Source organism: Dermacentor andersoni, chromosome 7, assembly GCF_023375885.2.
Source record: "Dermacentor andersoni chromosome 7, qqDerAnde1_hic_scaffold, whole genome shotgun sequence".
Taxonomy (NCBI): Eukaryota; Metazoa; Arthropoda; class Arachnida; order Ixodida; family Ixodidae; genus Dermacentor; species Dermacentor andersoni.
Window position 1 is genome coordinate 158,209,351 of NC_092820.1, and position 16,353 is coordinate 158,225,703.

At 44.6% G+C, this 16,353-nt stretch overlaps 1 protein-coding gene across 1 annotated transcript in view; it reads right to left on the reverse strand.

Annotated features, from left to right (window-relative positions):
* The window catches only part of Sos (Son of sevenless), a 52,694-nt gene extending 36,341 nt beyond the window's left edge, over nt 1-16,353 (reverse strand). Inside the window, exons 1-7 of the mRNA XM_050180644.3 lie at nt 15,832-16,353; nt 7,209-7,469; nt 6,696-6,857; nt 5,016-5,207; nt 2,948-3,088; nt 2,526-2,636; nt 425-523 (exon numbers count right to left, since the gene is read on the reverse strand). Of these exons, the coding sequence (XP_050036601.1) occupies nt 425-523; nt 2,526-2,636; nt 2,948-3,088; nt 5,016-5,207; nt 6,696-6,857; nt 7,209-7,469; nt 15,832-15,927 (1,062 nt within the window). The 5' untranslated portion in view covers nt 15,928-16,353. The remainder of the gene's footprint in view (nt 1-424; nt 524-2,525; nt 2,637-2,947; nt 3,089-5,015; nt 5,208-6,695; nt 6,858-7,208; nt 7,470-15,831) is intronic.

The window sequence follows — 16,353 nt, forward strand, 5'->3', positions numbered from 1 at the left end:
TGACTTTTGGTGACAGTATCACCGTCAGGCACGCACCGATTGGCTGTTTGAGCGCTACATCACACGAAGGTGATAATATCAACGAAGTGGTCGTTGCAGAATACGTCCACTGATAACGTACGGTAGCCATAAGCACCAACAGGGGCACCGTGACAGTGCCCGGTTTACTTTTGATATGCTTCACCGCATAGCTAATGTACAATCTGTACACTTCACCGCATAACACGACGGTACTGCGGGAATACTGCAGCAGTACTGGGGGATTTGAATATCTCGAATTGAAAAAGAGCCTTTCTAATCGAACCGAATACTAAACCCATCTGAACTGAATACTCAAAGTTTCGAATGTGTGGCATTTACGACTAGTAAAAAACAGGTGCAGAGAAGTGACCCACTGATGCAAAAGTGGAGCCGCAGCACTCACCTTGATGGCTTCAAAATACTGAAAGCAGTGGGCCACAGGACCCACAAGCAACCTTGGGAGCACATACTTCACTGCTAGCAGAAAGCCATGTCCAGCAGTCTTGGTAGAAGAAAGGAAGCAAAGAAAGAGCAACATAAATCGCCTGAAACATCCATGTGGGTTTCACAAGTGTATGAAACCATGTGCAAGGAATCCCTAAAATAGTACAACAATGCAACTTTCAACATGATGAAATCACGGATGCTATAACAGACCTATCCTATTAGCATTACCTATTCACATGCACAACAAACAAATATTTCAAGGCAAAGCATGCAGAAGGGCACCCCAAGCACACATAATTATGGTAAGTGCGGCAAAAGAGAGAGAAGAAACAGCCTGTCTTGATGTCATTTTTATACCCTAACTAATAATAATACCATATTTACTCGAACCTAACGCGCACTTGTTTTCCGATAGAACGGGTCCAAAAATTGTGTGCGCATTAGAATCAAGTACGACCCGAAATCTGCGTTACCATATCGCCATCGGCATTTCAAAATTGCTGCCTCGTACACGCTTCGAGATAGCTTTCGCCGTGTGCTGCAGTACGGGTGCTTAGGCAATGCTTCCTTTGGCTTAGGTTAGTGCACCGTCCGTCTTCCCGTTTTCTGCGTTTGCTCCATCAGCATGGAAGTGCCGACTGCAAAGACATGCGGAGTTCAACATGATGCCGCAATTAAAAGGAAAGCGATCACGTGTGCAACGATGGATGGAAATTGGGCCGCATCACGGGCGCTCCGAGTTCCCGAAACTTACGTGCGAGACTGATGCAAATGGGAGAGGCGTTCTACGCTGGCGGCTGCTACGTGCGGCGCGACCCCTATCTTGAAAGCGATCTGCGACGGAGACAAGAGTCTGGGCATCTAGACGCACCGCGTTGCATTCTCGTTGCTTAGTTCGCCTTGAAGGGAGAGGCCGCACCAAAGGTCAATTCCCCCTCTTCTGCCAGCGAACGTTTAAACGTTTATACGGCCAATAAAACTACTATCCTTACTTTTCGTATAGCTGTCTACTAGTTTGCTGTCGTAGGGGACATATTCTGAGACAATGACTTTTGGCGACAGTATCACCGTCAGGCATGCACTGATTGGCTGGTTGAGCACTACGTCACGCGAAGGCGATAGTATCGACGAAGTGGTCGTCGCAGAATATGTCCACTGATAACGTACGGTAGCCATAAGCACCAACAGGGGCACCGTGACAGTGCCCTGTTTACTTTTCCTTTCGGGCGAAACTGTGACTTGTTTATTTATCACAACTATAGTGCACTGGAAGTAAATTTTAGTTTTTTCCAAATGAGAGAAAGTTATCTTTATGTATAAAGAAATGAGGTGTGCGGTACTGTAAAGGAGTTTTCTTTCTTTAGGTCATGGCAAACGGATGCGCGTTACAATTGATAGAATTTTTTTTTCTTTTTTGTTTGCAAAAGATGGGTGCGCGTTACAATCGAGGGTGTGTTAGAATCGAGTAAATACGGTAATTTTATTTCCCATCACATGTACATGATGGCCAAAGAATGCAGCAAAAGCTGCCGAACAAATTGGCAGCTTGACAAAGCTGCAAGCTCCCGCTTCAGCGATGGACAGCTGGCCACTCGTGCATCATTTACATAAAAATAGTAATTAGCCTGACATTGCCAGCGTTCCTCATCGTCATCAATGCGCAATTATTCACATGTGCAGGTGGTCTGTGGCCTCCGCTGCCATTTGGCACACTCCTATAGTCTTTCTCAACACACTGTTTATTCCGGCAAACCATTAGCAACCGGCCACAGTGCTCAGTCCAAATCCAGCACTCATGTCAACAGCGTGAGAGTGGTCAGGGTCAGGTTGTTCATGACCATGCGACACCTTGTGGTGTGTTTGTGGCGCTTCCTCGCTTCCCGCATGCTTCCTATGCTATGAAGGCCTTACCAAAGCTTCAGCATCATTGTGCAGTGACAAGAATGGGCAAGCAGCGCCCATTGCACACTCCGAAGTGACACACCAGTAACGGTGCTCATATGCACTGCAAAGCATAGCCCATGCCCCCCCGGCAAGAGTAGCTCCAACCGACCCACCTGTAGGGAGCTGGCCACATCGGGTTTCTGTAGCAGCTCGGCCAACATGTCGCGACAGCTTCTTGGGACCACGGTTTGTGCGTAGTCATCATAGACATCAAACTCGTCATACTACAAGAAGGGGGATATAGAAGAGAAATTTACAAAATTATATTCCAAATCATCCGACTCAGGCAAAATACACAGCTGTTATATATACTACCACTGCACAGAAGTGAAATACAAACTGGAATCTACAATGTGTAATCTTGGCACAAGCAAGCACTAACTGCATTCCAGTCTAGAAACTTGAGCATCTGTGAACGAATCAGATACACCTGCCGGCAGATGTGAAAAATGTGCCTTCTTGTATGCTTGTATTTGCAGCTCATTCTGGTGTGACAGCACATTAAGAGAAATAAATAAGGAGGCAGCCTTCATACCTCAGCCATTTCGTAGAAGCAGGAACCGATGGCAGGACTCTGATTCTCGTCTGTAATTTCTACGACATCCTCGAAGGAGCCAAGGAGAGAGACACTGAATTCGTACACCTCCATGACATTGCCAAAGATGACATCCAGATCCTGAGGAAAGACAGAAACAGCAGTAACTCAGGAGAACAGTTTGGGACACACATTTAAAAAAAAAGAGAAAAGAAAAAAAAGGAAATGAAGAAGCAGCAAGAGGGAGGAGGAAAAAAAAGAACCTCAGGTACAGCAAGCTGTCTCCCTATTTATGTTTAAAAGAAGTCCACTCCCAGATTCCTAAACAACACCAACTATTATCAACAAGCTGATTCTAAAACAAAAATAATTAAACAAGACCTGAAGAAATTACAATATGGAAACAAGAAGGTGCTAAGAAGGCGAAAAGGAAAATGCATCTATACATAAATTATGCTGGCTACCAAACTGCAGCCCTAAGTGCAGTTCTATTCGATCAGGCTAGAGAGCCAAATGTCGCGGCTGCTGTTGAAAGTGTGGAACAGCGCGATGTGCAGCCGACTAGTTCCACTAAGTTCCACTCACAAATTAGCCCAACTCTGGTACCACTGCCTATGGCACTGCTAACAGCACAGCGACTGTCCTGGATTTTGCTTCGAATGTTGTTCCGACTTCCCAAACTGACCCACTGAAGCCAACCACACTAAATCTCATAAATCTGATACAAAACTTTAACGGAACTAAATATTTTTGTACAGCTTTTGTTGTTTGTCGCCAGGAAATGCACCCCTACACTGTTATGCTAGGAAACCTGAAATCCTGGAATTATGCAGTAAATTTTCACATCATTTTCTACAGGCAGCAAAGTTTTACACTGCCATGCAGAATTTAGTTTTGCCTGTGATTGTAAATGCCATTAGTGCTTTGGGTATCAAACATCACATATAGATTAACCATTAATTCTAAGTGAACACCACTCCTATGACTCCTACAGACTACCACTCAGAGAGGGCATTCAGATGAAAAAAAGGAGCAGCACTGGCAAAAGCAACTTTCAAGAATAACAGCACTTGCCAAGCTAGGCCTAAGTAAACCACAGGATTGCAATATAGGGGCTTTGTCGATGCGGTTAAATCTCCTATTGCTGCACAGAATTAATGCAGATCCAAGGAGAGAACACAAGTAGGCGACACAATTAACTTACTAATAATCACAGCATGTTGTTTTCAAATCTTTTGAACCCACTTTGCATTTTACTGACATTGGCTAGTGCATGTTTTCCATTAAAGCATTTTATTGGAGACGACACTATGGCTCCGTTCCCAGAACAACAACAACAACAATAAATCTGCCGTAATGCTGTGGCCTACAACAACAAGGGAACGGACAACTCCAGCACAGAAACAGATGGTGAAGCAAAGGGATCGCAGGTCAACGCTGCCGCTGCTACAATGGTTGCTTGCTGAATGTGCCACAAAGGCACTTGATTGACAGCTAAACATATGTTGTAGGGGTGCCCCAGCTACATCAATATCCGACAGAAACACACTCAAGCTGCACATTAAAATGTCTGAATATTGGACTACGCATGACAGCTGAGGCCTTGCCCCGCTGCTGTGCGATCTAAGACTTTTCACGCAATGTGGAGATTGATCTGTGTGTTGTAATCTTCCTGTTTTTCCTTTCCATTTTGTTTAATCCACTCCCCTAGATAGGCACTGAAGCCACCCTTTCTCCAATATAAGTTTGCAACAAAACAACACAATTTTGCCAATAAGTAGTGCTGTGCATAGGTGTGTTCCTGTAGACTAAGCTGGAATGCCTCGAATTCCTGGAATAGCCTGATCACAGTGCGATATGTGAAAAAACATCTGAGAAGTAATGACTACCTGGAATGTACCAGCAGGTGGAGTCTCACTGATGTGCTCAGAGCGCCTATACTTTTGCAGGGGAACTTTTCTGTTTAGAAACAGTTTACAACAGGAAACCGGGCTCAACTGCTACGATAAGTACGGCAGGGTGGCAGGGGGGTCAGGACAACCAATTCGACAGTTCAAAGGTGGCACACCTTGCTCCCTGGGAAGAGCCTGTCGAGGGGCTCTCGGAAAACCTTGATGATCATGTTAAGTTCCCGTATGTGCTGCCTCTCCTCGGCAATGAGGTCCTTGACTTCCTCGTCGTACGAGGATGGCGGCCGGCTGCCCAGGGACTCTTCCTCGGCTGCTGCAAGGTCTTCACCATGGAACATGTCCATGAGCACCTGGACATGCGTGCACAGTAGACGGCACAGTCAGGATGCAAACAGAAGAAATATATAACTGTAGCCCTCTGAGGGTCAAAGATGTAAATATACAGTGCCGCGAACAAGTCCCAAATGGCTGATGCCGTATATTTGACACCGTCTGTATGTTTGAAACACATGCCAATTTTTCCACTTTTTGTTGCCCGGCAAATGCTGCCACTCTGTGTGGATACAAGAAATTTTTGTCTCACTCCATAGTCTCTTGGTTTCAGTTCCACGACGCGCTTACACTGGCGCATCGGCGACCGCTTGTACATCTGCGCGTGCGCACTGCAGTTAGTTTTGGTTTTATCTCGCGGGCTGTTTCCGTTTGTCATGCTCGCAAAAATTGATGTTTCTCTGGTTTCTAATCTCTCAAAGGATCACCGCTACATGCTTGCTCGTTTATTGCTCACAAGGGTTCGGTTACATCTGTTCACAGGCGGGCACTGGTACAACAAACGACACTGCCATGCCTGCGTGTTTTTTCTCGAGATTCGCAACAACTGACTGCCCCCTGTTGGCAATGGAAGAAAGGATTATACAGCAAGTTCCCGAGTCGCTTGATTTTTCTGAAGAGCGGACAACTGTAGAGCTTTCTTGCGTGCGCAATAGCGATTACGCCATTGACGCATGCACTGATTGGTCATCTGCATGCGAGTCAAATGGTGATCCCTTCGATGTGGACTACTGCCCAAGTGCCTAATCGGAACATATCGATTCCAGTGTAGAATATACTTTTTTTATTCTTATTATAAGTATGCATGCAAGCCCATCTGTATTTATGAATAAACAATGCATGCTTACCCACGGGAAATATTACACTCAGCAAAAAAAAAATTCACCATGAAAGGCTTAAGAATGCAATATCCTCAACTGGCATTCTGATAACTGTCAGTCACAATGACTTTCGCATTTCAGTACAGTCCACCGCTCTCGAGAAGATGAGTCAGTTAAGCTACCAGAACGTAATCATGTTAATAGAGGGCATGATATCAAAGCTGCTGTACAAGTCAACCACTGCCAGATTTTTCCTAAGCACAGGAAACATTAATTTCTTTATTTTTAAAAAACTTTTTAAGGTACAGTCAAATCTCGTAACAGGTGACAACAAATTGTAATTCCCCTTCGGATTCCCAAAAAAAGCAGTGCACCTAAAATCTCGTTGAACAAACAGAAAATTTCCACAAAGAACACAACAAGCCTTTTTAAAGTTAATAATTCAGATTTGCTGGTCATTTCACTGCAAGATGCAACTCGCCTCCTTGTGGAGCTATCAAGGCAAAGTTGTGTAAACACCTTCCTATATGATGACCTAATGAAGCGTTTGCTTCCGCATAAATAGACCAGGGTGCACCAAGTTCTTGTCAAGGTTGCACGAAAGCTGGTTTCTCCAGTAGAAAGATGCGGGGACAGATTGTATTTCAAGCAGAAGTTAAAAAGCCAGAGGAAACAAAGACACGACACCTTGTCAGCGCACATGGCGACCCTGCAGTCTTGGCACGTGATCTCCACATGACGGATGTTCTTGACGTAGTTGCCAGTCAGCTTGAGGATGTCAGCTGCAATGTACTCCAGCACAGCCACCATGTACTGGCTCACTTGTAGGTCCAGCCGGTAGCCCAGTACCTGCACCAGTTTCAAACAGCACAAAATGCCTCACAAGACAGGACACAGACCGGGCATTGTACGAGAAGCAGAAGCAGCACCGGGGTCAGGAATATTGTGCTTTCAAACTGAATGCAGCCATTGCCACTATGAGGGAGGCAGCACACCGCATTTTTCTAGTGCCAGTACTGGCAAGTACAGGCACACGATTGACATGCGTGCAGTATCAGAAGTTGCAGTTTCTGAGTGGAGTTGGCTGCTGGCTTACAAACTGCGATATTCAAGTAGGAGCTACAAGTATGGGAGATAAGTACAAAAACAGCGTTTTTGACGTAGCTGCACACTTGCATGAAGGGCCTCAGCAGAGCCTACCTTGTTCAGGAGAGGGTGTATCTTGTCAAGCGGCAGCACCAGGGAGGAGCGCCGACGGCCACGCTCCAGGGCCGCCTGGGCATCCCGGATGGCCCACAGGTCGATGGGGTTTGGGAACAGGCGGCGCACGCGGTCCTCCACATCCTGCACCGAGTGCGGCCGGCCTCCGCACAGTGTCCACAGTAGCCGCAGAACCAGGCCCTCGACATATTGTAGGGCCTCCTCAGTGGCAGTCAGCGTGGGATGCACCTGGCACTGAACCTGAATTGGGGACACGACACATTTACCAATTGCAATGCAGTGTAGACAATGCATAAACGCACAAGCTAGCAGTGGCCGGCTGCTGATATGGGTGTGAGCAAGTGACAGGAACTTTAGTTCATCTCTCACTAAATGTTTTCTCGATGGCTTCATTTGAGAAACTTGCAGCTGGTATGTGGTTAACACGAGCCACTGAAGAGGGCAGGGCGCGTAGGTGCACACACGTTGACTCGAAATACAAAAGTTGACGAAAAATGGAACACCCCATCAATATGTGTGGCAATGCCAAGGACAATGATGGCCAAACTAACACAGCTGCTTGTTCTCGTGCAACTACTTCCCGATACGAGACCTCTGGGAGTCCTCTGGCATACAACAATCCCCACAACAGATTGGGAGCCGGTTTGCAATCTGCTACTGCCACTGTTGTGCTGCCTTTTTCACAACTATTACCCACAAGAGAATAAGTATGCCACAACTGTTTTTCCATGAGAATCTGGAATTTTCCAGTGAAAATTCACCTGTTCAATACGACCGTGATTGCATTCTCTAGCATCACTAGAGCGCGACACTACCTCAGCAGACTGTCTGGCCTCACCACTTCCTCCCGCAGTGCCAAGACATGCCTGACCTTCTCTCTGTGGCCCAAGGTACATTTTTCTCCAAAACCCTAACTGATGGTAACGAACGCACAGGGTCCACAGGTCCAACAGTTCCCCAGTACACAATCTTACACGTAGCTTGTCCTTTCCAGCAGAGATGGTGCCTCCAAGTCAACAACAGGGACACAACTACAAGAACATTCAGAGGCTACAGAGCTGCAGCTTTGCTCTTACCTCCACATGATCTCGTGCTCCTCTCACATATGCAAGACTACTCAAGTCCCGGTTCATGCCAATATTACTAGAACCAACAACTCAGTTTCACAGCTCCCCATCCCTCTAGTACTAAGTGCTGCTCATGGGAACTGGTGGCAGTGCAATAGCACCCTGCTTCATTTATCTGCAATGCTGTGAGCAGTGAAAATGGCTGGCACAGCATTTTTGTGTATTCTCGCGGCACTCCACGATTGCTCAGTGAAAGCGCTATTGCTAAATTAGAGGATGGTGTTTAACTGTATGCAGAGACAAGCAAAGGACACATTTATAGCACAAAGCAAATCATATTCTATAATATAACACACCCACACTCTCTAAGCCATGCATGAGGCCACTAAATTCAACTTCATGCATATGTTTGTCACTAATGCATGCAATAACATCCAATGCTCATTTAATGCAAACATCTGGAATTCTGCATCTGTTTTTCTCCATCAGGAGATAATGTAGTACTTGTCTAAGCAACCAGTAAAAGAAATTTAACCAGCCTGACAAGGCGCATAGCCAGAGAACAAATCTGAGCTAGTTTGTGTTTCTGTGAAAACTTACTGCATTTTCCTAGTTTTTAAGTTATCAACATCATTACAATGCACAGATGGAATTTTTGGCACCAAACAAAATGCAGTGGGCCCTTAGACACAGCTCCCATTATCAAGTTTAAAAATGCAGGCATCTAAAGACATGTTCCCCAGTTATGCAGTTAACGATAAAGAATCATTATGCATACTGGGCAACACAGGGTACATTGGCCAGATTCCCAACTGATCATCTTCCAGAATGTCAGCTCAGTGGACACTGCTGTTTGTATTGAGCAGGACACTTGTTAAACCAAAAAGAACCCAGTAGAAGGGTGGACTTGTGTTAAAGAAGTACTGACATATTTTCAATTGTAACATTTTTTTCATTAAATGAAGGCCCTAGACCTCTAAACTTTAGAAAAAATTTGTGATAAGTGTCAAAGCACTGTAAATAATTTAACATCTTTTCCACAGCAACTTTTGGTTTCGTTTCCCAGGAGGATACCGTGTGATGTCTTGACAATTGCTAGGTCGCCTCATATGCTGCTACTCCCAGTGAGGGCTGATGTAGCAGCATAGCGGTTGAGTGAGCGAGTCAGAGCACATGTTAAAACATCGCAATGTCCTGCTCTCACTTGACCACATACTGCATCATGACGTCACAACACGGTAGAAACGAAACCTAAACTGCCTGTAGAAAAGCTGTTATATTAACACGAGAGCCTTAAGGGCCCCGTGTAACAGAAAATCCGGTGTCAATGACAGTGCCCGGTGTCCCCGTGAGCGAAAATTCCCATATATATTTAGGTATATGTATATGGCATGCCATGCTGTATGACATGCGGTATATACGGGCTATACTGCCACACCATTCTATCCCTAAAGTTCCTCAGAATTTTGAGAATGACAGTCTACAAACAAATGTTATGAAACAAAACATCGATAGCGCATGCCTCCTATGTTAAATCTTCTCAGACTGAAATATTAAATGTGCGAAACAATAAAAGAAACCTGAAAGTTATGCAGGATTGGCCCACACAAGAGGCCGTGCTTCTACCAGAAAGTTTGCCTTCGTGCCTAGCGTTCACTGACAGTGCTTCGCAGTAAACATTATGGTTGCATAAGCTGCAGCTGCCAGGAAGCTTAAAAAGCAGTCGGGGATCTTTTAATGCTATCGTGTTCCACTCTTAAAAACGAAGCTTAAGCGTCCTCCAAATTTTTTAATTATGTAGGGTATGTGGGGCTTGAGAGTATTTTTTCTGGAGTTTATACAAGTACTGGACCTTCACTTACAGAGAGAGAGAGAGAGACTTGGAAACATTATGTCAGTATCCCTTTAAGTGCCAATTTCAGTCACTGATTATGACCACATAACACAATGAGCAGAAGAAAGTAATATTAATGTCAACAAGTGCTCACTGTTATAAAAAAGTCCAGCACTAGATGTTAGAATGGTGCGAGTTTATGGATGGTTGCTTAAGAGCTTCCTGCTTGGCCTGCTCGTAAGGCAACCTTGCGTATGCTTATGCAATGCAACAGACACTTGTTGGTTGCTGATGAAACATGTAAGATCATCATCATCATCATCATATACATAATCAAACATGAAGACCGTCATCACACAAGTTCCTTGCAGCATTACAGATCTTGAAAACCATATCACCCATTCATAAATGTACTTCTTACTATTACTGAAATAAAGTTGTTAGCATGTTGTCAACTCTTCTATGCAGCACACCATCGATACCAATTCAAGTAATAAATGTTATAACAAAAGTGCCCTTAAAATTAGTCAACTTGCGTTAATTCAAAATCAAAGGAATCATATATCTTTGTATGATTATCAAAGCATAGTAGTTTAAAAAATGGGGGTAATCTAAGCTTTATCATAAATCAACCATACTTTTTTTTCTTTTTTCCCACTGAAACACGAGACATATCAGAAAATAAATTATGTGTTTATCCATAAAGGAGACTACACCGACAATAACACAGCCCTTATCAATTCATTTTCTTTGTCCAAAACAAACTTTTATTACCATTTTTGCTATTGCCAAGTGGTTTCAAGAAAAAGTAAACAAGCTAACAAACAGGTACCGATGTATGCCTTTCTGTGCTCTTATGTCATTTGTTTTGTGCAGCAGCAAAAAAAGCCCTACCAATTAGACCACCGATTCAGGCTAACAACAGTGTTTCTAAGGTTGGCTTCCGTTCTCATGAGCACGAAGTGTGGTTCACTAAAGTTTCAACACAACTTGGTTAGGAGATGCTAAGAAGTGCTACAAAAGTGAAAATGCCAATGTGGATGTATTGCATAATGCAATGTGCCCCTTTCACTACAACAACTTGCTTATCAATAATCCAAACAAATTTTGGATAGTAGTCAACACTAGAAATGCCAAAAATATTACCTCACAATATTTCACAAATGCCGCTGTTTTCGCTGCATAACTCTACACGCTGCGTTTTATGTTATCACACGGGGAAAACTATACCATGAGAGAACTAAATTTTGAGTATAAATGGTCTTTCTCGTATAAATCACAACATAGAACCTTTATCACAAGCTGCTATTAATTAAATTCAAAACTTGTAAGAGAAATGAAACAAACACATTATTTAAATATGGATTTCCTTGGACTTCAATTTTTTTTCTTTCCAACTTTGCAGCATGAATGTCAAAAGATATTTCTCATGCAAGACGTAGCTGGCAATCTGTCTCCATGATGCACAACTTAATTGACAGTAACATAACATTTCTCTACATTTTACTAAGGCTTTGAACAAGGTTCCCTGTTGATCACTGATAAAGCTCTTCATATGTGCGCCCGAATGTTCTAGCATGGATGAAGGATTTCTCCAAAACCACTCACAAAATTAAGTACCTAGGCAACTGCGTCCCAGTAACATCAGGGTATCAAGGATGTGCCTGCAGACTGCTTTTGCTCTCAGTATATCAATAAATGATCACTGCAAACGTCCGTTACTACAAGCATGCTTCTCAATGACTGCCTTATTTATCAAGGTGCAGAATGTGCCTAGATGGTTAGCGATGTTTCGAAGGCAGCAGCAGTGAAACATAGGACATACAGTGAGGCAGATAACCTGGCAAGTATTTTTGACAACTAAACTTAATTTGAAAAGGTATCAAATCATGTTTTCCTACAGCGCTTCATGTTCGTTTACATATGTAATAGCAGGTCTCTCAATCATACAAACGCTCATTAGCTCAATCATACAAATGCTAAAGTGTTACTGTGTGTAAAGATCTGTCCCGGCATGCTGGTGGTACAAGCACCATATCAGCTTCAAACATTATGCTAGGTTTCCTGAACATCACTTTTGCCACAGCCCATAGATTGCCAACTGCTACCAGTAACTGTCAATCAAAATTAGCATATATATATATATATATATATATATATATATATATATATATATATATATATATATATATATATATATATCAGCTGCAAAGTTTATTCATTCTTCATAGAACACCAGCGAAAGTGCAACTTTTTATGCCTCTCTCTTGTTGTCAGTACAGTGCGAGACTCACCGCTAGTTATTCTGCAATGGCCTTCACCACACACCCACTATGTATGCACCTTCGTGCACCACCCATTCACAACAGGTCTCGCATCCCAGTTGTCCAAACCACTTCCTTTTTTATCCTCCCGTTCCCCGAAGTTTATGCTATTACCTTCCCCCATTTTTGCGACACCTTACTTGCTAAACACATTTCAACATGACAATGCGCAATTGTAAACGTGTACAGTCACGTGCAATATGAGCTGCAACATGGTGTCCGTGGTTGAAGACGCCGGAAGACTACAAAGCGGCGCAGCACACGAAAAATTGGTTTTATAAATACCAGTAATAGAAAAGCTGTTTAACTCTCCCAATGGTGCTCTACTATAACGGATGCATGAAAGCACATGGGGCACCAGTGGCACCACATTAACACACACGGCAGATTCAGTATCGGACACGAGTATGCTTTACCTAATTGTAGCTTATGAACATATTTCTTCAAACAACTGCACTTCGTTTCACAAAACCTGACAGTCGAGAATAACCAAAAACACGCATTTAGCTGCACAGAATGCATTGAAAGCTCAGTGCACGAACCAAAGTATTTAAAGTAATGCATTTTATCTAGAATTTGCCAGTGTTCAAGTAATCACAAGTCTACGGCATATACAAGAACACACTGCGCTACCTTGTGCATTTTGCCTCCCAGAAGTGAGCAACGTTCACCACACGCTCTGACACAAAATGCCCTGAAAATCTCCCTCAACTGCCATTCACTGCTACGAGATACTAATAAAATGAAACAAGCAGACAAGCCAAGATGTACATGCAAGCATGCTGCTACATCTTGAAACCGTAAATAGTTGAGAAGCTGTGCACACGAGTGTCCTGCATGGCATGAAACACATTTTGGCCATAATTTTTACGTAGGAATCGCCCAGTGTCAGTGCATCAATCTTACAGCGTGCGATCTCGGCCACAATGCATTCCTTGCGGCTGCAGGCTCTGCCTGCTGAGTTGACACATTGTCACCAGGGTGCCGCCCCCCCCCAAAATTATAGCCACGAAAGTTTCACAAGGTCCCCAATCTAATCCCCCAAAGTATTAAGTCCCTTTAGTAATTTTTGTACGGAAACTCTATGGGCACTGGGGCTGTGACAAAGGAGAGGAGAAGGGCCCTTTACTCCAACATGGGAGAAGGCAGGGGACGAAGATCACTTTTGGACACTGGCTGTAGGCAACAGGAAAGAGCCTTCGCGCAGGAAGGGTAGCTTGTCTCCTCGCAATTCCTTAGGACTTTATTTGTGGCAGAATGATCCTTGGATGAGCCTTTAAAACTTATAGTGTAAACCGAAACTTCAGGTGGTGCCTAGTGAGGGGGGAGGGCTCTAAAAGTGTAGCATGCATATGCAAATGTGGCACCAGAATGAACAAGCAGTGGCACAATTTTCACTAAGCACATAATGAGTTCCGAAGGCTAAGTACCATTAATTGGATGAGCCAAATCTACTACCACCAGCAAAAAAAAAAAAAAAAAGTAAACATCCCTGCAGCAGTGGATGCAATTGGCATGGAGACTTTTGGCAGCATTTTGCTTGGAGGTATTGCCTTCCTTTGAAAGTATGCAATGTATAAGCATATATACAGCCATTAGACTTTCTAAAGCAAACAAAACGTTTTTGCCAATGGTGGGAGCTGAACCCCACCGTGGATGTGCTTTCACCAGTAGCAAAATGTCTTTTCTTCCATTTTAGCCCACTTATTAACAATAGAAAAATTACAAATTCAAACCTTAACCTTTAATTACATGGTTAAATAAAGTTCATTTTCCTTGCCTTCAGTGTTTGTTGAGTATTATGGCACTAATACTAGCAATATGAAACGGGACTGACAGTGACCACCATAAGCTGAACTACTTTAAAGCAGCTGTCTTTCCACAGAGTGTAAACAAAGCAGGTTGTCACATTAGTGCTTGTATAGTTACTATGTCCACCAATGCACCTGTGGTCACAGTGCTCGTAAATTTAAATTGTCTGCACGACTGCACCTGTGGTCACAGTGCTCGTAAATTTAAATTGTCTGCACGACTGCAAAGTGCACATGCACCTGAGATAGCCTGTATGAACTCAACAACATATGCATGCTGACCTCAAAGCATCAACCACTACTGTTTATTCCATGATCAATGAAAGGGCTTCCCTTCCCTGCTTACATACCTCCACATGCGCAGGTAACTATGCATCCAGGATGGAGGTGTTTCTTTTCTCTCTACTTTTACCAGGATGCAGGCAGTGATCATAACCACAAAGTGACGTCAACTTTCGCGACCGAAGGACGAGATGGCTTTCAGAAATTGGATAGACATCTGTAATCGGGGATATTCAGTTTTAAGCTTGGCCACTTTGCATCAATACATAATGTGCAAATTTATTTCTTTGCAAGCTAAGGGAATGCCGCGCTCAGCTAGGATCGAGGTTGAAACATGAAACGAGTGGCAAGATATTCTCGGCAGCATGGTAACAACTTACACTACTGTTTACATATGGTGCTCGTCTGACGTAAAGAAGAAATTCAGTACATCATGGGCTAATAGAAAGTTTACGACGCGTGATGGTCAGAAATGGTAATACTAGAGAAGCTTACTAGTATACGAGAAACAAATTTTTTTTTTCTTGAATGCACTGCGTATCAAAACCAGAGCATTAAAGAAACCGTAGAACACCTTTCTAAACGAAATCACGTCATGACATCCGAAGTATCTCAAGTGCATTTACACGGCTATTGCTTCAAACCTTTAAAGGAAAGTTCGTTTTCGCATGTGCAATCCTAAAGGTTGCATTTGCGCTCATGGATACTTGCAGATAGAATTCTGATAAGGTACGAGGCCTAAATGCATCGCCAGCGGGCTGTGATAACACTTCGGTGCCCGCGCAACTGCTACACCGTGCGACGCAAGAAATGAAGACACTGAAATCCTTTTGCTGGGCAAAGAAAGAAGCTCAATCAAGCAAACACCGTGTGACGAAAACTTATCTCAAATAACACACATGAGGTGCGACCGTTTGCTGCCTGGGATGGACGCGCGAGCGGCGCTCAGATAAAAGCCCACCAGCAGTTTTTTTGTCAGTGAGAAAAAACGGGTTCCACTGGTGCCGACGGTGTTGTCAGGCGCGATGTAGCGCACAGTTTGCGCCGCGCGTGCTCGGACCGGACAGGGTGCCAAACAAGGTTGCGCCCCGCGTGAGCTCGCAGTGCAGTGCACTTGGCCGTTCTTTGCGCCGCGCCCGTTGAGCCCTGCTCGCGAACGCGCAGCTGGTCCGTGGCGCGCGCGAGCAGCGCAGTGACCGCGGGTGCACGCGCGGGGACCATGCGGGGACGCCGAGCCGCACGCACAGCTGTTTGGTGGTTTCTCGCAGCAGCCACTGCGCTCACCTTCTTGAGCGCTGCCACCAGCAGACCCTTCCACTTGGACGCGATCTCCTGGCCGTCTAAATCCAAGTTGGAGTCCGCGTCCCGGACAGAAAACATGTCGCAGGAGTCAGAAGCTCGGCGGCTGCTCCATGACGGCCTCGAGGTCGCAGCCGCGGGTTCGAAGTCGCACCGACGGTCTGATTAGGCCTAGGCCTTGTTGCTGTCTCGAGCACGGTCGACCCCGAGCGCGATAAAGCCGAAGGGTGCGGCGGCGTTCTCGCCGCTAGCCATGGCACGCCTCGGTCCGATCTCTGCATAGGCTCCACATCACCGTGCTGTGTCGGCAGGCTGGAAGCACTTCTGTGTACGCTTCCCGCAATAAACACACAAACACAAAGCAGATCTCTGCGCGTCCCTCAAGATGCAGCCAATGCAGCGGTGGTGAGGAGGGAACGCTTGTTTCGCTCTTTTGTACTTGTTTTTGAATACATGCAGGCAATCAAGGTTTGCCGTTGTCTACTCCCCGAGCCGGAGCCACACTAG